The 21,551-nt window shown below is 48.5% G+C and overlaps 1 protein-coding gene across 1 annotated transcript; it reads left to right on the top strand.

Moving 5' to 3' along the window:
• The first annotated feature begins 231 nt into the window (after positions 1 to 231).
• Usb1 (U6 snRNA biogenesis phosphodiesterase 1) lies at positions 232 to 16,097 on the top strand. The gene is made up of 7 exons (XM_021641608.2): positions 232 to 488; positions 1,396 to 1,562; positions 5,416 to 5,599; positions 10,353 to 10,406; positions 11,429 to 11,534; positions 13,783 to 13,866; positions 15,102 to 16,097. Exons 1-7 carry the CDS (start codon positions 385 to 387, stop codon positions 15,204 to 15,206), a joined length of 804 nt encoding a protein of 267 aa, XP_021497283.1. The 5' UTR covers positions 232 to 384; the 3' UTR covers positions 15,207 to 16,097.
• The last annotated feature ends 5,454 nt before the right edge of the window (positions 16,098 to 21,551 follow it).

Below are 21,551 nucleotides of genomic sequence, written 5' to 3'. Positions count from 1 at the left end.
CGCCGAGTCCGGCCCCGCCCCTGCTCGCCCGAGCCCCACCCGGCTCTCCGGTCTCCGGCGGCCAACGTGCCGCTCGGCTCGCTCTCCGGAGGGATCCTGGAACTCCAACTTTGTGCACGTCTGGCAAGCGGACCCGCAGACCTGTGGAACCCGCGCCGGGGCCCTGGGGCTCCAAAGGGCTCCGGGGAGCCACCCGCGGCACTTACCGCACGGCCGACGGGCTCCGTTTGCGCGACCGTCCAGCGGGTTCCGCCCCCCGGGTCGCTGGGCCCCGGCCCCGAGGTGGAGCTCCTGTAGGTCCCGCCCCACAGAGCACTTCCGGCTCAGCGGAACTCGGAGCACCGGCTGAGGTTGCCTGCGGACCTGACTTGCGGTCAGAGCCCCATGAGCGCGGCGCCCCTGGTGGGCTACAGCAGCAGCGGCTCGGAGGATGAGGCGGAGGCCGCCGCCGTGGGACGGACCAAAGCGGGGTCTGGGGGCCGCCGTTGGTGAGGAGCGAGGAAGTTTCTCTCGCGAGGGCGCGATTCTTTTGAGATCCCAGTGGGAGCCTCGCCTCCGGGGTAACCGGGAGGGTGGGTCGGTTCCCCGGGAAGGAAAAAAAGGACGCCGAAGGAAAGGGTTCAGAAAACACTCTAGAAAAGCCATGGAATGACAGACGACATCCCCCCCCTTCGCCCCCGGCCACCCCTTACCCCTAGCCTAGGCAGAGTTGGGAGTGAGGACACGGGTTCAAGTCCAGCCCTGTCCCTGTCCGCTGGTGCATTTTTCTCCCTTGGTGTGCAAGCTTGTTTCTTCCAAGATCCGTTTCTTCATTTGAACACAATGCAATAATAACCAAAGCTTTTCACTCATCTAGTAAATACTCGATGAACAGCCACTGGGAGCCACACTGGAGAATGAACAGTCCAGACTGCCACAAAACCCATGAGCATCATATATTTTACGGGCCTCAGGTTCTTAAATACCAGTCTTTACGGATTGCAGTATGTCAGATCATGGCATAAGAGCTCTGACAAATACAAATGTGCTTTACACACGAGGAAATTACTGTAAGCCAGGATCACAGAGCTCTTCAGTTCAGGCCTGTCCGGCATGGTAATAAGGACATCCAAGTCACACTGGTTTCCCATGGGGACCAAACGCCCCACTAAGTTCTGCCTCAGAACTTAGTGGCACACTTCAGTAGTTCTAGAAACCTATTGCCGCCTAGATGAAGGTCAAACACCACACTCAGCCCCTGGCTGAGGGAAGGGAATCAAGTTCGAGGCCAGCCTGGACTACATGCCAGGCTGCTGTAGAAAGAAGCACTGTGCCTAAGGGCTTAGCACTTCTGTTGTACGTGCTAAAGGGAGACAATGCGAAGAGAATAAATACTTGCCCGTTCTTGGTTTGCAGTGGCCAGAGCCCCCTTCCCAGTCAGAGGTTTCCAGTGCCTGACAGTGTGCTGAACATGTTCTCCAGCACGGAGGAGGGACCTGAGGATGACAGCGCAAAGCACGGAGGGCGCATTCGCACCTTTCCCCATGAGCGGGGCAACTGGGCCACCCACATTTACATACCATGTGAGTCACTAACTAAAGGCGAATGGTCAAAAACAAGTATCTCCTAGCTGTGGTTAGGAGAAAGTAACTGGGGCTGGCCTCCTATCCCATCCCAGCCCTGAGGAGGTGAAAGACCCCTCACTGCTGAATCAGACCTCACTGCACAGCACTGGGTGTTCTGTAAGTTACTAGGCATCTCAGGGTCTTCATTTCTGCACCTCTGAAGTGGGAGTGAAATATCTATCTCTTTGGATGATTAAATCAGATAATCTATGTTAAGTTCTTAGCACGGTACACCTGCACCAAGTGATGGCTCTAATTTTGTGTAGACTTTCCCATTATCAACATCCACCATCAGAGTGCTCACAAGACATGAACCCACTTTGTTGTTGTTGTCTTTGTGGGGTGTTTTTGTCGTTTGGTTTTCGGTTTGTTTGTTTGCTTGCTTTGTGCCAGGGTTTCTTTGTATAGTCCTAGCTGTCCTAGAACTCAGAGATCTGCCTGCCTCAGCCACCCCGGTGCTGGAATTAAAGTTATGTGCCACCGGCTTGAACCCACATTATAATCACCAGGTTTCACAGTTTGTATTATGGCTAATTCTTGATTTTGTACATTCTGTGAGTTTGGACAAACACTGTCGTAAGAATCTTTCAGGTTCAACTTAGCCATCCCCACCCTCTACCAACCGTTTCCACAAATTTGCTGCCTCCAGAATGTCACAGGATTGGGAAGCCTTTTCACATTGACTTCTTTGACATAGTAGTATGTATTCAAGGTTCCTCTGTGCCTTGTTACAACTTAATAGCTCATTTCTTTTTAGTGCTAACTAACAATCCATTGTCTGACTCTACAACAGTGTATTCATCTACTAAAGGATATTTTGGTTGTTTCATGCATAAAATTCTTTTGGCTGGCCTAGTGTGGTGGCACTTGCCTTTAATCTTAATACTTAGGAGGTAGAAGCAGGTGGATCACTTTTGAGTTTTAGGCCAGCCAGAGCTACATAGTGAGACCCTGTCTCAAAAAACAAAATAAAGCAGAATAAAATGTGTGTCCATGAATGCATGCCATAGGCCTTTGTGTGGACATGTTTCAGCAGCTCCTTTGTGTGATAAGGAATGTGACTGATAGATGGTATGACTGTGTGATAAGAGTAGGTTTACTTTTTCAAAAATCCACCAAATTTCCCCACAATGGCAATACCATTTTACATTTCCAGTAGCAATGAATAAGACTGTCTTTGTGAGCTATATTCTCCTTGCTGCCATTATTCTGCAATGGAAGAGCAGAGCTTTCTCATTGCTGACTGATGGAGTATTTTTCATATGCTTTTTAGAATCTGTCCATCTTCCTTGATAAGGTGTCTGTTAGGGTTTGGGGCCTATTTTTGTCATTTGTTTGTTTTGTTTTGTTTTTTCCAGATAGCCCTGGCTCCAGTCAGTTCCAGACAGTCCTGGAACTTACTATGTAGACAGGCTGGCCTCTAACTCAGAGATCTGCCTGCCTAAGCCTCCTGAGTACTGGGATTAAAGGCCTGCATTGGGCCTATATTTTAATAATTTATCTTTCTTTCTTTTTTTCTTTTTTGAGACAGGGTCTTATGTGCATTCCTGGATGGCCAGGAACTCACTATGTAGACCAGGCTTGGCTCAAACTCGCCAAAATCCACCTGCCTGAGCCTCCCAAGTGGCAGGATGGTGACCATCTAGCCTTAACCAGATTTTTTTAACGAGTTCTAAAGATTCTGCATTCTTTCTGGATTCCTTACCAGGTACTTCTCAGTTTGGGGCTTTGTTTGTTTTTCCTTTTGGCTGTCTTTTTTTTTTTTTTTGGCAGACATTTTTAAGTTAAATGAAGTTGATCTTATTAATCCTCATAACTAGTGGACAATCCAGTGGTCTAAATGTGGCACTCCGACGGACACTGCCCAAATACAGACCATAGCCACCCACTTCTGGTTTGTTGACTTTCTCTATCAATTTCCTTTTTCAAATTCAAGTATTTCTTCTCTAATGTTAATTGTTTCTTCTAATTTGAATGGATTTACCCTCCTTTTGTAAATTCCTAAAGTGGAAGTTTTAGGTCAGAAATTTTATTTATTTATTTTTAAATATTTACTTTGTAGGGTATGGTGTTGCCTTGAGTGCCTTTAATCCCAGCACCTGAGAGTCAGAGGCCAACACCATACATGTTTTCAGAACATCCAGGGCTACATAGAGACTGTCTCAAAAAAATTTTGTTATGTGCCAGTGTTTGCTCACTTGTGTGTAGGTACTTACAGAGGCTAAAAGACAACCTACCAGTCACTGTGGGAGCTCTTAACTGCCGAGCCACTTCTTCAAGCCTGACCATGCCTTTAATGCTGGAAGAATCCTTATAAGCTCTTCAGCTACAGCCTACAAATCTTAACAAGTTGTGTTTTCACTGAATTAAAAAATATTTACAGGGCTGGAAAGATGGCTCAGCTGTTAAGAGCACTGGCTACTCTTCCAGAGGAACTGAGTTCAATCTCCACATGGTAGCTCATAACTGTCTATAGCCACAGTTGCAGGGGATTCAACTCCCACACACACAGACATATGTATAGGCAAAACACCAATGCATGTAAAATTAACAATAATAATAATAAATTTGCAAATTGCTCCTGGGGAAGTGTCAACTCAGAGTTTCTGTTCTGGTCATGTGCACATTTCATGTGCCAAAGGCCTTGCTTCTCACAGCTCTGTGAAGAGCTTTTGCTTTTTCAGTTTGGTGAGAATTTTGCTTGTTGTGGACAACAGCTGAGTTTCCTATAGCCTGGACTAGACACCAGAAGTCCCCTGTATTCATCTTTTTAAACACTGTTTTCCTTACATTTACTTATTTATTGACTGCATGTATGTATATGGCCACATGCATGCCATGACACACATGTGGAAATCAGAAAACAACTTGGAGGAGTCAGTGGTCTCCTTATACCTGTGGTCCCAGCACAGGAGCCTTTATATGCTGAGCCATTGCAGCACTCCCTTTTTGATAATAATATTTTTGTTGATTTTTATGAGAATTTCATCCATGCATACATTTTAACCTCCTTCACCCCTTCCTCTTCTGCCTGACTGCCCTTAGACCCCCAGATACTCCCCACCCACTGTGCACTTCTTGTTAACCTAATTCTTACAATCAGTACATGTTAACACAACAGTCAGAAATTCATATTGAAGGCTGAAGAGATGGCTCAGAGGTTAAAAGCACCTATTGCTCTTGCAGAAGATCTGGGTTCAATTCCCAGCAACACATGGTAGTTTGAAACCACCAATAACTCAAGTTCCAGGGAATCTGACACCGTCTTCTGAGCTCTACAGGCACTAGTAGGCACATACATGGTACACATACATACATGCAGACAGAACACTACATCCATAAGTAATTTTTTTACTTTAATTCACAGTAAGATCTAGGTGACCAGCAGGTAAAGGTGCTTGGCATGCAAGCCTGATGACTTAGTCTGATCCCTGGAACTCAGTAAAGAGCCAGATGAATGAGGCATCCATAATCCCAGCACTCCTACCATCCAGGTGTGGCAGAGATAGGAGAAGCACAGAGATGCTCACAGGCCAGCTGTGCTGCAGCCCCACAGCAAAGACAAGAGAGGCCCTGTACCAACAAGGTACAAGGAAAGAACCAGTTCTGGAAAGTAGTGTTGTGTGAGTCCACACACATTTCATCATAGTAAGCTTGTTTGAAAGGACATTCACATGAAAATACCAGCAGGTTGTATAGACATAGGCTACTCCTGAAACCAGACTAAAGAGTTTCTCTGCTCCCTGGGCTTTTTCTCCATTTGCGACAGCTTGGCTAAGAGGGCAGTCCATCCTCCCTTCTCTTTCTCTAGATGAAGCGAAGGAGGAGTTCCTGGATCTGCTTGACTTGTTGCTGCCCCGAGCTCAGATGTTCATGCCCCGCCTGGTGCGGATGGAGGAGTTCCACCTCAGCCTGTCTCAGAGCGTGGTTCTCCGACATCACTGGATCCTCCCCTTTGTGCAGGTGCTCAAAGACCGCATGGCCTCTTTCCAAAGGTGAGTGCTTCCCTTTCCTGTCAGTTCCCCTCCTTTCCTGGGCTTTGGTGGGCTTGGAGATGGGCATGGTACAAAGCAAGCAGGAAAACCTAAAGACCTGCTGTGCTGCCCATCCAGCATGACCCTGGAAGCCAACCTTGGGACAGCTCATCACATGCGCTCCTCCATACTCTTCCACTGTGTTGAATACAGAAGGCCTGCTGTCTGTCTCTAAGCTCGCACCTAGGGTTTCCTGCACTCCTGTCACCAGTTATGTAGGAGCTTCTCCCATACTAGCACTTCCACCAACTCTACAGATCCTAACTGGGTGCCCTACAGTGTAGCGCAGTTCTAACACCAGTGTCCCAGAGTTAGGGGAGCCTCATAGCCTTCAGCCCAGCTGCCCTCTGCAGTAGATGCCAGATGCGCAGTAGGTCCCTGGATTAGCCAAGAATTCTGACTTTGTTACAGATCAGAGTTTCCTATAATCCCATGCCCATGCTCTCCTCTGGGCCGTTTGCTAGAGGGACTCACAAAATTCAGGGAAATACTTTCTAGATTTCCTACTTGTCACAAAGAATTTTATCTATTTATTGAAACAGGCAGGCTCTAGAGACCTGTCTAGCCTTGGCTTTATAGCAACCCTGCCTCAGCTTCCTGAATGAGAGATGGTGGTGGAGATAGAGAGAGATATGCTACTCAAGCATGGTGTCTTTGAACTACATCCCATCCCTTACAAAGGATAGTTTAAAAATATACATGAATAGCAACAGAAGAGACAAAGGGCAGGGTTTAGGGTTTAGAAGGTCAAACTGGCCCCACTTCAGTTTTCTCTACCAACTCAGAGCATTTCTGCACCATTTTATAAGGCTACTGAAATTCTTTGCCTACTCTTTCACCAAATCTTTTCTAGTTGTTGTCAGGATCCCTTGGTGCCAGGAATCACCTAGTCCTGCTGCTGCTTATGGCCCAATAGCTCATCCCACTCATCCTCAAATGCATACATTCCCATGCCCCTCCTCCCTTCTGGAGCCTGACTTCCTCCACCTGGGACTGTGGTTTCTCTCTGAATGCTCAGGAATTCAGGTTCTTCACTGTGTCAATAGGTGCTTGCTCAGGACACAGTTAAAGTAAAGAGGTGCTTTCTTAGGGTTCCCTTGGTTCCTGAGAACTCCCCAAATTATCTTGTTAGTAGGTTTCTGAATCTTCTTTTATCTCAGAGTCTGTCTGTTTTGGTTTTTGGTTTTTTTCAAAACAGGGTTTCTTTGTGTAGCCTTAGCTGTCCTGGACTCAGTTTGTAGACCAGGCTGGCCTTGACTCAGAGATCCACCTATCTCTGCCTCCCAGAGTTCTGAGATTACAGGCATGTGCCACTGCACCCAGCCCAGAGTCTGTCTTAGTTAGGGTTTCTATTGCTGTGAAGAGACACCACGACCAGAGCAACTCTTATAAAGGAAAACATTTAATTGGGGCTGGCTTACAGTTTCAACAGTTTTAGTCCATTGTCATCATTGTGGGAAGCATGGTGGTGTGCAGGCAGACACGGTGCTGGAGGAGGAGCTGAGAGTGCTATTATCTTGATTAGCAGACAGCAGAAGGGGACTGTAATGGGCATAGCTTGAGCATAGGAGACCTGAAAGCCCACCTCCAGCAAGGCCACACCTCCTCATAGTGCCACTCCCTGTGGGCCAAGCATTCATATGTATGAATCTATGGAGGCCATACCTATTCAAACCAGCACACAGTCTTTTTAAAAAGATTTTAATTTTTGTTGTATGAGTGTTTTGCCTGCATGTGTGTATGTGCCTGTGTTGGTGGAGGTCAGGAAAGGGCATTGGAGCATGTGAGCCACTGTGTGGGTGCTGGGAACGGAACTCCAGTCCTCTGCCAAAGCAGCCAGTGCTCTTCCATGAGCCATCTCTCCAGCCCTGTCTGTAGTCTTCCTTTATAATCACCCCATGAAGGCATGGGTAAAATGAGATAGGTGGAAATAGAAGTCTTCTAGTGAAGCCTAGCCCTCTACTTAGGAGGCCCGAGGCTTGGGAATTCTGGGGTGTGGTTCTTCCAAATGGAAAAGTTCTCCCATTTGGTTGAGGAGGAAAGAATTTGCTCCAGTGCAGACAGTTGGTGAGAAAACGAGGACTAAAGCTCATCTCAGTCTAGTCCACTGTGACTGCCACTATCAGATTTATTGAGCCAGCCGTCTGTTATCAGGGCAATCACAGGTGCCAGAACCCAACCTGAGCTGCCTTCACCCAAGGGAAATTACAGATGGGTTCAGAGATAGCCCTAGTTCATGCATGAGTAGATGGAAGTAACCAGAAGATGCTACCCAAGTCGTGATGTCTCAGCTCTGTCCCCAAGGTTGGCCTCCTTCTCTCAGTGACAGGGGAGTCACCGGTACGTGTGTATATGCATTTTCATATATGTGAAAATGAACATACATACCACAGCATACATGTTGGTCCTCACCTTCCACGTTGCTTAGATAGGATCTCTTTATTGTTTTTCTGCTCTGTGTCTCGGACTGCCTAGCCCATGAGCTTCTGGGATTCTCCTGTCTCTTTCTGTCTCCAGATGGGAGCACTGGAACTACAGATGCTTATGCTACTATGTCCAGCTTTTACGTGGGTTCCAGAGTCTTGAATTCACATTCTCACACCTGTCCGACAACTACTTTTTACCCATCGAGCTATCTCTCCCCACCTTCCAGGCTCTTTTTCAAACATGTTTATTGGGCTTGAGAGGGGATGCCTCAGCACTTAAGAGCACTGACTGTTCTTGCAGAGGACCCGGGTTCAGCTCCCAGCTCCAATTGGCAACTCAAACTGTCTGTAACTCGAGTTCCAGAGGCTCTGATGGCTCCTTCTGAACTCCATAGGCACTCCATATATTTAGTGCACAGATGTACATGCAGACAAAACATTCATACCGGAAAAAAAAATTTAAAGTGTGTATGTGTGTGCGCGCGTGCATATACATGCTTATGTGTGTGAGGGTCTGTGTCTTCGTGTGCATGTGGATGCCAAAAAACAAAAACAAAAAAACAAGGTATCAGCTGTCTTCTATCATTCTCTGCTTATTCCTTTGAGGCAGGACCTTTTCCAAACCTGAAGCTCGTTTTCTTGGCTAGGCTTGGAAGCCTGAAAGTCCCAGCAATCTCCTGTCTCTGCCCTACTTATAGCTGAGCTTACAAGTGTTCACAGGATGCCCAACTTGTTAGATGGGTCCTGGTGTCAGAACTCCAGTCCTTATGGTTGCATTGATCACTGAGCCAATGCCCAGGTTTTTGTTTTGTTTTAATAGTTTTAGTTTAGTCGTGGGAATGACTTTGGTTAGTCTGACCCTGTTTGCATGCTCCTCTTGTAAGCAAAAAGTAGGAAAGCCCTTTCCCTTTATTCTAGAGAATGCTGCCCTTGTCTTACTGGAGCTCTGTTTCCTGGACAAACTGGCATTCAGGTGGGTGATCAGCAGCACTATCATGGTAACAGTTGACAGGTGTACTGTAGGCATGCTGCATGAAGGTGAGACATGAGTGCACGAGAATTAATGAGTGAGGTCTGGGCAGAAGCTACTCCTGGGCCTCCTGGTGGGTACTAACTAGTTCTTTAATAGAGCAGGCACCTTGCCGGGTGCTGAAAACTGCCCAGTCATTGAAAGTAGTGTCAGTCTGTGTGGGACATGTGTGTCGTCTGTTGCCCTGTTCACTTGAGGACGAGAGCGCAGCCCCTGCCTGTGGATTGCTGTCCTTGCTCCATTCTCTGCCCTGTGTCCTCAGTGAAGCTGGGCCAGCTGCAAACTCGGTTTGTGTGTGTGTGTTGAGGTGACAAAGAATGGGCAGTACAGCCTTGACTCCAGTCCCTGAGTGAGTGGGGTTTTTGCCTTACTTTCTGAAAACTGAGACCCACATCACCAAAGCTTTTTAGATGAGAGCAAGAGCTTTGTAATCAAATGGACTAAGCCTTAACTCCTGCCTCACCAAATTCATCCTCATCAGGGTTCCATTTTCTTTTCTATAATTGTAGGGTTTGCCTCGCAGAGTCATATATACTATCTGTTACCAACCACATCATGAGTGACTTTTCCAGGTGCACTGCAGGGCATGCGCTACCTAGTACAGAGGTGAAGCTAGTGGTCAGTAAAGTTGGTGGCTTCAAGTTGTTTCTTTGGATGAACTTCTCCCAGCAAAGCAAACATTTTTGCTGTTATCTGGACACTGCCACATGCTGCAAGGGTGGTTTAGGGGTCCTGTTTAACCATAGGATTTTATTTAGTTCACTTTCCATTTAAATCATAGGGTAACAATATTGATTGTAAAATGAGATAATATATATACATATATGTTTATATGTGAGTGTTTGCGTGTGTGTATATATGTATGTGTGTGTGTGCATGTGGTTTGGTTTGGTTTTCAAGATATGGTTTCTCTGTGTAGCCTTGGCTATCCTGGACTCACTTTGTAGAACAGGCTGGCCTCACAGAGATCGGCCTGCCTCTGCCTCCCTGAGTGCTGAGATTACAGGCGTGAGCCACTGTGCCTGGCTGTAATTATATTTTTAAAGTGCTTTTGGGAGTAAATATTTAGAGGATTGATGTTGTTTGTTTGTTTGTTTATTTGAGACAGACTTTTACTATTAATTGAGATCTTCTGTCTTGGCCTCCTGAGCACAAGACTACAAACATCCATCACCATCCCCAGTGAAAATGTTGGTTTTAAAAACCTGAACTATTGTTGTTGTTTTTCTTGAAATATCTTTCTTCTATTAAATTTCAGGTTCTTCTTTTCTGCCAACCGGGTTAAGATTTACACCAATCAGGAGAAAACCAGGTGGGTCCCAACTTGAGTCACCAGAAGATTTTCTATTGCCAAGATAGAAGGGGTGCATTTTGTTTTCACCTATATCTCTGGGGCCTCTGTTCCCAAACCCAAACTTTTTCAGAAGAAGAACTGAGGGGGTTCAGGAGTGGCGCATATGTAAGAAAACCGTCTTGGTGTAGAGGGGGCTATGAAAGTGGAGACTTGTTCCTATCTAGCTCCCTCCCTTCTTCACCATCTCTCTCTTCCCCTTACTCATCCACTGCCAAATGAACCAGTGAGGTCTGAAAAATTCCAAGAACTAAAGCATTAAGTGACCATAACAAGGCATTTTATATGCAGGGCCTCCCTGTCCAGTCCATCCACCAAGCCACCCCTCTTAGCTGCTCTGAAAGGGTTCACTCCTCCGTTTGGTGTAGGCTAAGAACCCTATAAGCTGAAGGGTTTCCAGAAGTAGGTGGTCGACTGTGTCTGATATTGCCAAGCAAGGAAAGGATGTATGGCTTTGCTAACAGAGATCATTATAATCCCTGGCCACTTTGACAAGAGCGTTTCTGAGGACGGTTGGAGGTGGGAAACAGACAGAAGAAGATAGAAGGCCACCTTGTGTACCACGTCTCACTGAGAATATGGTGAGGGCTGGAGACGCAGCTTCAGGGGAGGGCTTCATTACTAAAGACAGCAGCTCTCATGACCTGCAGGGGAAAGTGGGTGCCAGAGAGCCAGGCTTTGAAAGGGCGATGAGTCCATGGGGTCTGCCACAGAGTGGAGGGGCCAAGAGGGCAAAGTATGCAGTGGTAGATGAAGGCTGCCCTGCAAGGATTCACACCTAATGAAAACAAGGATTTCGGTCAGGGAAGGAAGGGGATTAAAAGAGTTGCTTCATGGAGCAGCGGGGCATGCACAGGAAGATAGACTGAACAACCACCCAAATCCCTGGGCTTCTTGTTGGATGCCTCCTGCTCCTACTTCTATGGTTTGTACTCTCACAGGCTACATTTTGTGCTCTTCTTGTCTCTCCTGCCTTTTCCTAGGACCTTCATTGGGCTTGAGGTCAGTTCAGGGCATGCCCAGTTCCTGGACTTGGTTTCAGAGGTGGACAGAGTCATGAAGGAATTTGACCTCACTACTTTCTACCAGGTAATACACAGGGTTGAGGAAAGTGAAGAGAAATGGTTACTGTTTCTGCCACAGAGCTGCTGCTCCACTGGCCTGGAGCAGGGCAGCCTCCAAGAAGCAACCTCCAGGACTTCCCATGTGGAGCCCTGAGTGCCGACCCCAGGATTAGGGTCTGATGTGTCTACCCAAAGTCCTACATTTCAAAAATCTCTTTGTGCATCTTGAGATTTGTGCTTTCTCCTCTGGAAAGTATCCATGTTTGCCCTGTCTTTTCTAAGTGGTTGGTTGTCTCCAACATATAGTAAAATGACCCTTGAGGAGGAATTGCAGCTTCATACCCTCACCACACCTTCCTGTTGCACTCCTGGAAACTCCAAGTCCAGGTGAGTGTCACAGCTTTAAAGGCCATTGATTCTAGTCAGTGTGTTTTTCAAAACCATTCTTGGGTGTGCAATTATTTGTTTTTAACTTTGTAAACATTTATTAGTATATTTTTTAGATTATGGAACTGCCAAACTATTTTCAGAATGGTTGTACAGTCCCAGATGCCCCACCAGTCAGTCCCTAAGAGGCCTTACTGTTCTATGTCCTTACGTATCTGCCAGTGGCATGCTCAGTCTCTCCAACCTCAGGCATTCTGATAGCTATGGAGTGGCCTTTTATATGGTTTTAATTTGCATTTCTCCCAGGTACACTGAGCACCTTTCCATGTACTTATTGTCCTGCCATATATTTCTTTTGGTTGAGTGTCTATAAAAACTTTGGGGCTATTTCTTCTAATTGAGTTTTGTTGTTGTTGTTATTGTTAAAATATTTATTTATTTATTATGTATACAGTGTCCTGCCTTCATGTGCCCCTGCAGGCCAGAAGAGGGCCCCAGATCTCACTATAGATGGTTGGGAGCCACTATGTGGTTGCTGGGAATTGAACTCAGGACACTTGGAAGAGCAGCCAGTGCTCTCAACCTCTGAGCCATCTCTCCACTCCTAATTGAGTTTTAAGAGTTCATTGTACAGTGTCTATACAGGTCATCTCTCAGATATATGATATACATGATATATATATATATATGTATATGTATATGTATATAATGTATCCTCCCTCACTCTGTGGCTTGTTCTGGCTCTTTTTATTTTATTATTATTATTACAATTCAATTTGTATCCCGGCTGTGGCCCCCTCCCTTGTCTCCTCCCAGTCCCACCCTCCCTCCCTCCTCTTACCCTATGCCCCTACCCTAGTCCACTGATAGGGGAGGACCTCCTCCCCTTCTATCTGACCCTAGCCTATCAGGTTTCATTAGGACTGGTTGCCTAGTCTTCCTCTGTGGCCTGGTAAGACTGCACCCCCCAGGGGGAGGTGATCAGAGAGCCAGCCACTGAGTTCATGCCAGAGACAACCCCTGCTTCCCTTACTAGAGAATCCACTTGGAGACTGAGTCTATGGGCTACATCTGTGCAGGGGTTTAAATCCTCTCCATCCACAGTCCATGGTTGGGGTATGCAGTTACTTTTGAATAGAGATAATTACTGTTTCTTAATAATTGTTGACATTTTATTCATTAAATCTGAAAAGTATGGCCTCTGCTGAAGTGTTCTAGATGAGAGTCAGAGCTGGGCATGCTAACATACGCTTTTAAACCTGGAAGGTGGAAGTCCAAGATGAAGGTCCCTGCATAATTAGTTTCTGATGAAGGCTGTGGCTTGTAAGAGGGCTCTCCCTCACTGTACCTTTCCCTTGAGGAGGGAAAGGCACACACAGCTCTCTACCCACTCCCTTTAATTTTTAATTATTTTTGTGCTTATGGAGGTCTTGCCTGCCTGTGTGCCTGTGCATGCAGTGCCTTTGGTGGCCATAAGAGGGCATCAGATCCCCCGGACTAGTGTTATACATTCCTTACAGAGACTTGTTAAGCATCAGGTTGGGTGCTGGGCATCAAACCTCTGTCCTCTGGGAAAGCTGCCAGTGTTCTTAACCTCTGAGCCATTGTCCCTCCACATCTCTTTTCTAAAGGTGCTACCCTGTGCTCCCATCTAACCCTAATTACCTCCAAATACAATCAATTTACGGTTAGGCTTTCTCTATTTGCAAATGGGAGAGGAGCACAATTCAGTATGTAGTGAGGAGCAACACAAGCTATTGTGTCTTCAGCGCTGGGGCAGCCAGAGATCCTCCAGGTAGACCTCATAGGACTTTCACAGACCTGCTATCACGGGTGGGCCTGCCATGCTATCCATTGGTGGCCTGACTCCTGCTTGTCATCCCTAGGACCCTTCATTTCATGTCAGTCTGGCCTGGTGTGTGGGTGATGCTCGGCTCCAGCTGGAGGGACAGTGCCTGCAGGAACTACAGGTGAATTTCTAGGGCAGGGACACAGAGCACTGAGCCCCCAAAACGGTGGGATGGACAAATGACGGAAAGGGAAGGCTTGGGTACTTAAATATAAATCTGTAGGAAACTAAGTAGCATGGCAAGAAAGAGACCCTCCCCACCTCGCCCCCTTCCTGCTCGAAGACTCATTCCTGAGCTAGCAGTAGCAGCAGCATCTGGGAACTGAGTAGCAATACAGGTGTCCTGGCCCCACCCCAGACTCAGGGAAGCAGAAATTGTATTTTAGTAAAATCTCTAGGACTTTGTGGGCCCAGCCTTACAACCCTGATACATGAGGAGGCTGGAAGCCTACCCCTCAGCCCCAGCCATTTATCTGAGGTCAGAGGTTTGGGTCTGGCAGTTGTAAATGGAGAAAGAATGCCAGGTGCACAGAACCTCCAGCCCTCAGCACCTATGAGGTTTGTTTTTGAGACAGGGTCTCACAATGCCTCCTTGTCCTAAACTCACTATAGAGTAGGCTAGCCTCAAACTTGCATGTTCCTTCTATCTCGGAGTTCTGAGATTGTAGGCATATGCCACCATGACAAGCCACATTTTTATAGCATGTGAAAGAGTAACCTTCCTGCCAGTGCCCTGCAAAGAGAATTTGCAGTACACATGCACAGTGCCTGGCAGCTGTCACCCTCCCCTGACAGTGCACAAAGGCAGCCAGCAGCATGGCCTTTTGTCACTAGCATGTTTTTCTCAAGAGAGGCCAAAAACTCAGATTTTTATGTGCAGTCGTTTGATTCTCCTGTGTTGGCAACTGATCAGGATATTTTATATATATATATATATATATATATATATATATATATATATATATATACTTTGCTAGTCAAAAGTCTGTGCAGGCCATGGGCCGTCATCTCTGTAAGCACCTTGCCCTTGGCCTGATCATATGCAAGACAGCAAAGAGCTCTGATGTCTAGCTCCAGGAGACATCAGTAGAGCCCAGTCCCAAACCAAACCAAGCTTCATAGTAGTCACTACCCCCAGAGCACTATGTGTGTCCTCTTCACAAGCCGAGGCCATAGGCCCTACCTCATACATTTTAAGGTGACTGGATAAGATAATGATTGCAGAGCCTGGAGTCTGGCTCTGGGATGACTTGGGACCCTCTCAGCATTGCCTAGTTTACTGGACTGGTTTTGTTTGTGGTGTTCTGGGTCGGATTTCCCTTAACATAGCTGTCATCTCCCTGCCACTGGCTGAAGGAAATCGTGGATGAGTTCGAAGACTCTGAGATGCTGTTGCGTGTACTGGCTGAGCAGGTCCGCTGCAAGTCCGGGAACAAATTTTTCTCAATGCCTTTGAAGTGAGCCGTGTCCTCTGCCTCTCTACAAGCCGACTGAGGAGGAGGAGCCTGCTGCCATCTGTGGGATGCCCCAGTGAGAAGTCCTAGGCACACACTTAGCACTGTTGTAGTGGGCTGCTCACTCTCTCCTGGTCTTTTGGGTCCTAGGTTGGTGGTCTGTTGCTGTGGTGTGGTCATTTCCAGAAAGCACCAGTAGAGGGCAGCCCAGTCCTCTAATCCTTCCTCTGCTGGTCTTAGGAAAAGAAAATGAGCCCTGCTGGGGAGCCCACCCACACTCAGTCCCCACTGAGGTCTCTCCACTGCAGTAATCTATATCAATCCCATTGGCCATCAGCCAGTTTTAAAATCACTGCACCCTAACTCACCTCTGTCAAACTGGGGACTTCAGTGACTCTGTCACCCTCCTTTTAATCTCCTTTATTTATCACCTTTTCCTTCATCCCATCCTGAGCCAGGAGAGGTCATTTCAGGGCCAGGGCACAGGGTGCTAATTTGTGGTCAGCAGCAGTTTTCTTCATTCTGTCCTCCCACTCCCCCAGCCAGGTGCCTGGGGAGAGCCCAGCAGATGTTTCATCTTGGCCTAGCTGTGGCTGTCGGCCAGGCCTCCAACACCCATGACCCCTGCTTTCCCCCATCAGCTTTCCCGAAGGAGCATACAAGGCACCTTTCCTCCAGGCAGAGCCCTGCCTCTGTTACTGAGCATTCTTTAGGGATAGCAGTAGGAATGGGAGGTGGGGAGGGGATCAGGGAGGCATAGGAGAATTTATTTTCCATCAAGCTCTTATGGGGCAAAGAACCAATACTCTCCAGTTGTCATGGGGATTTCTAGTGATGGGTGAAGAAATTTTTTTTACAGTTTTAAATTATGTTCAACAAATAAAATCGGCCTTTTTAATGTGGTGTCTTATTTTTAACTGCTTCCCTTTAAAAAGGTGGAGGTCTCCCCTCCAGCTGTGCTTCACAGTTCAAGGGGCTCTTGGGAGGTTCTGCTATGACTTTAAAGATTTTTATGTGTTTGCTTATTTTAGTGTGTGTGTGTTGTGTGTGTGTGTGTGTAGGCACATGAGTTCCAAAAACAGCTCTCAGGAGTTAGTTCTTTCCTGCCACTCTGTACTCTGGTTGCCAATTATCAAAAAGTACTTCTTGCCAGTGAGCAACCTCATCAGCCCTCTGTTGTAACTGTCAGTTTTGAGGAAAAAATGTTAGGGTTGAGGGTGCTGGAAAGATCCCTGCTCTTTCAGAAGGCATAGATTTTATTCCCCACACCCACATGGAGCCCATAGCCATTACGACCCCTGTCCCTCTCTGGCACCAGGCTTGCATACACATACAATTTTAATTAAAAAGAAAAGAAAGTGGGAGCTGGAGAGCTTGCCCAGGCAGTAATGTTCTTGCTTTGTAAGCCTAAGCACCTGAGCTCAGTCCTCAGAACCCATCCTTACCAGACGCTTGTAATCTGCACTGCGGAGGCAGAGATACAGAAGGCTCCCTGAGCTCACTCACCAGCCAGCCTCGCCTTTTTGTCAAGTTCTAAGCTAATGAGAGACCCTGCCTCAAAAAACAAGGTGGATGGCTCCTTCGGAACAATAAACACCTAAGCTTGACCTCTGGCCTATGTGCACACCCATACACATGCATGTCTACCTCTCCTTGGGCATGTGCACGCACACACACGAGCATCCCCCTACACAAGAAAAAGAAAGATGGGGTTGCCTGTCTGCCAGGTCTTCACCAGGGAAACTACATGTAGTGCATGGAACCTGGGGTTGGACGTGTCCCGGGGATCCACCGTCCCCACTCCTCCAACAGACATTTAGACTTTGTACCCAGTGAGTTTTCTAGGGCCTTCTTCGTTGAGCCTGAGAAAAGCAAACTGGGTAGAGGTGATTGCCATGGAAGGACAGTTACGTGGCTTGCCTGGGGACATGAGAACTTAGAACCTGACTCAACCCTAGTCTCAGCTTTTGCTATGTGCTGCTCAGTGTTAGTGGCATCAAAAGTCACAATGGAGAAGAAACTAGGCATGTTTTCCAGCCTAAGGCAACATTGTAACCTTAGCTTCACAAGTCACATTACTGAAACCTGCTCACTGCCAGGGCCTGAATTGGCCCCTCGGATAGAAGCCAAGTCTGGCTCTAATAGATTTTCTCCCTTAATGACATAAGCCAATTCAAGCCAAATTAAGAGTATGAAAGCAGGATTATTGAGTGACCCCTTGGGTAGGTTCACTGGTCTCAGAGGCAGCCAGAGCAAGGGCATAGAGAGAGAGCAAGCTTGTGCACACAGGGAGAGAGCAGTGGGAGAGAGAGCGAGCAAAATGTGTGGGTTATATAGGGAAGGCGAAGGAAGCCCAGCCACGGGGCTGGAAAGTTCAGGGTATACCCTGTACCAGGTAGGGACTTCGGGATGCTGGGAGAACCCGAAGGCCAGGTCTGCTTTAATAAGTTAGCTAAATAGGTACCTCAGCTGCCTTTCCTGGGTCTGAAACCCAGCAGGCCCTCCGGGTAACCAGAGGGAAAACAGGCAAGGTGTGCTAGGTAGAATCCCCAACCCTAACCTGGTACCTGTCCAAGCCACTGAGAGCTGCTCCCCTGGGAGAGGATGTGGCTCTGCAGGTCGTCTGTGCTGAGAGTGGAGTTAAGAGTGCAGCCACTTTGAGAAATGGGCCAAGATCAATAAGCAGCTCTTCAATAGAGAATGGAGGTAGCAATGGAGGAAGGAAGTCTGAGCTTTGCTGAGGGGGATGGGCGTGTAAGCTGTGCCTGAGGAGGCTGGCAGCCTTTGCTTGGCAGGCACCCAGACATGCCGTGAGCTTCCAGAGTGGAGCGCTTTCAGCAAGCACTCCGCTGACAGTGCAGAAGCGGCTGGGGTATTTCCTTCCAAAAGAGGAGAAGTGTTCCAGAAGCCGGAGAGACGCCTGGAGATGGAACACCAGGGCGTCCACTAGGGGGCGGTGTTCTCGATGGGAAGAACTGCTCGTGATGAGGATTTTATCATGCTTGGGAGAGTACAGAATCAACACATCTGGCCCTGGCATCCTCAGATGTTCCCCTGCAGGGCTGGGAAATACTCATCTCAGGGCCTGCCTGGCTGGTTTCCACCTGGCACTAAGACCTTCTCCATTGCCTCTTTAGACCACCCCAGCTCTGTTTCCAAGAGAGAGGGAAAGCACTTTGTTTATTTCTTCTCTTGGCACCCAAAGTCCAAAAGACTCCCGTAACCAAAAGGGTCCTGTTTTGCCAGCCAGTACCAAACACTGAAGTGATAAGGTGGCCAAATGTGAGGAAGCAAGAGCTTCAAACCAGCCTTCCCAACCATAGGCTTTAGAAGTGTTTGTGTGATAAAGAAACGGGGTGGTCTGAAATAGGGGGAGGGTGACTGGAGGCAGGGAAAAGAGGCATAACACATTCTGCACTTTCAAGTCCCACCAGGGATGGGTTGGGGGGGGTGTCTATACACACGGAGGCCAGAACAGGGAGCCAGGTTCCTCTAGAGTGTGAGTCACAGGCAATTCTGACCTACCTGATGTGGGTGCTGGGAACCAAACTTATATCCTCTGAAAGATAGGCAAAAGCTCTTACTCACTGAGCCATCTCTCCAACCCATTGCAGCCCTTTTGAGCTGCCTCCAAGTCCTGAAAAACAGGCAACCTATTCTCCCATGACCCTGACAGCAGAGCTAATGGGAGTGTACCGCATAGCTACATACTTGTGAAACTGGTAGGAAAAAAAAAAAATCAGGTAATGGGGGCAGGAGCAATGGCTCAGAGGTTAAGAGCACTAGCTGTTCTTTCAGAGGACCGTGGTTCTGTTTTGATACCCTCACAGACATAGATGCAGGCAAAACACTAATGCACATAAAATAAAAAGAAATAATTTTTTTTAATCAGATAATGAAAAACAAGTGGAGCTGCAACTGGGTAGCCAGGGTACAAACATCCTGACATCCTAATTCTAGCCCACAGCAGCATCACTGAGGAAGAGAACTCACTCATCTGTGAGCTGAATCAGAACCCTCCTTTTACAAATAAGAAAGTAAACCTAGGTAGGAAACAAATTCCAGTAACGTCGACCCAGGGCAGGAACCCAGAGACCTGGCTTCAAACCCAGAGTTTTCTGTAAAACCCCTCACACTAGACTCCATTTCTACAGCTGGGCGTGGTGGTGCATACCTTTAATCCCCAGCACATGGGAGAAAGAGGCATGTAGGATTCAGATCTGTGAGTTCAAGGCCAGCCTACAGAAAGAAAGCAGAAGGAAGGAAGGAAGGAAGGAAGGAAGGAAGGAAGGAAGGAAGGAAGGAAGGAAGGAAGGATCTATTATCCTAGAGCCAGAAGTATCCACCAAAGCAACTGATCTCTCAAACCTCGTCCACCTACCTGAGTTGTATTTACTGCTAGGTAACCCCATAAACTCAGTGTTTGTTTGTTTGTTTGTTTGTTTGTATAAAAATAGTTGGGGGTAAAATTTGCAAATTCTTGCAATACACCTGAACCGAGGCTGTGGTGCACCCATTGGACATTTTTCAAAATCAAGTTTCAAGTTAGAGAATTCAGAAACCGGTTTCCCAGGTGAGGGACCCCACGGGGAGGTCCACCAGCGGAAAGGGGAGAGAATGCCTCTACCTATTCTTCAAGACCCAATCTTCTTTCCTGAGATGTTAGGCCAGGCACCAGGCATGTTTTACCTTCCTTCACACGGTGGATGGGTACAAGCCAGCCATTCCTAAGGTCCTTTGCCAGGTCCCCTATTTCTGAGAGATGGGAGCCGGCGGGAGGGAGGGGGGAGCACCCAGAGAGCCTGCTCTGAAAGGGAAGGTAAATTCCCATTTCCCTGGTCTGTGGGGGAGGTGATGAGGTTCTCTCCCTCTGCCCTGGCTCCTGTGGCCGTCAAGTGGCACCCCAGCTCCACCAGTTCACTACACTAGGGCTGACCTTGGCCTGGACCAAGTTTCCGCTGACCTTCGACCCCCTTCCGTGTCCACGCCTGGGTAAAAGTTAAAAGTCTAGCCCAAGCTTTACTGGAAGGTTTGCCATTCCAGCCAGCGTTCTGATGGGTCTCATCCATACACCGACTTTCCCAAAACAGAGACCAAATGGAGCAGCCTTTGTTTGGGGGGTGGGGAGGAAGGAAAGGGTGCATACTAGGAACCAGAATCCGCTTCCCAATTTGGAGACTCAGAAAAATCCAGTAATTTTCTCACACCCACCCGGCAGGGAAGTGGGGATGCACACTCCGAGCCTCGGTAGCCTGCGTTCTCGGTCGCACCCTGCACTCGAAGCGTCCCAGGGGCTCCCTAGGCCTTTTCTACTGAGGAAATTTGCTAAAGCGCTGAAGACACTCTGGGGTTTGTTTTTAAAATTACATTTGTGTGCGTGCGCGCGCGCCTGTGTGTGCTCGAATGCGCGCCACAGTGGCGCGGGTTTTATCTGTCCACCAAATGGGTCCTGGGGATCGAAGTCTAGCCGCCACGCTTGACCAACTCAACGGTGACCACTGACTTTACCCGCTGAGCAACGTTACTGGCCCCTTCCACTCCTTTGTTTCGGAGTCTTAGTGTCACTTTTTAAAGTTTAAAGCAGGACTTCAGGCCCTCTTCCGGACCACCTCTGTAGGCACCTCCTTACCTCCTCCCTCCGGGTGGCTGCCCGGGAATCCACAAGCTGCCATCGAAGGGAGACCACGCCTTCCTTGCGCCCTCCCTCGCCAGAGGTGCGAGTTACGGGGTCACGTCTGCTCCCCAGAAACGGAGGTGGGAGCTAAGCAGGCAAGGGGAGGTTTGCTGCCGTCAGAGTCACCCACCTGCCGGGGCAACACAGCTGGCACCTGCTGCCGAGAAGCCTCGGGTTAAGTACCGCCCCCAGCCTCCGCCAGGCTTTGCGCACGGGGAGACACTGGCCCTTTAAGAGCGGCGGCTCCCGCCGCGCACTGGGAGTAGGGCTGTGGAGCCAAACTCGCCGGGGACGCGGGGCGCTGGCTGGCTAGCTGGCTGGCTGGCTGGCTGGCTCGCTGGCGGGCACGTCGTTCTCTCGGGCCGGTTCCCTGCGCTCCTCCCGGGACTGCCTGGGGATCCGGGCCCGATTGGGCGCGGCGACAAGTGGAGTCGCCGGCGGGAGGCGCGCGCTCTGGGCAGCGCGGGGGGCCCTGGGCATGGACAGAGAGAGCAGGGCGCGCAGGGGGCGCCGCGGGACCGGGCGGCCGGAGCGCTGAGCCAGACAAAGGCTCCGGAGTTGTGCTTGCTCTCGGGGGGTCGGGGCCAGGGCGCAGCACGCCGAGGCTGCGAGAGTCTGCGGCGTGCAGCTCGGCCGGCCCCCTTCTCCCGCGGGCGAGTCCCCGCGAACCCCGACCTG

The sequence above is a fragment of the Meriones unguiculatus genome, chromosome 10 (genome assembly GCF_030254825.1).
Source record: "Meriones unguiculatus strain TT.TT164.6M chromosome 10, Bangor_MerUng_6.1, whole genome shotgun sequence".
NCBI lineage: Eukaryota > Metazoa > Chordata > Mammalia > Rodentia > Muridae > Meriones > Meriones unguiculatus.
This window is presented reverse-complemented; position numbering and strand designations above follow the sequence as displayed.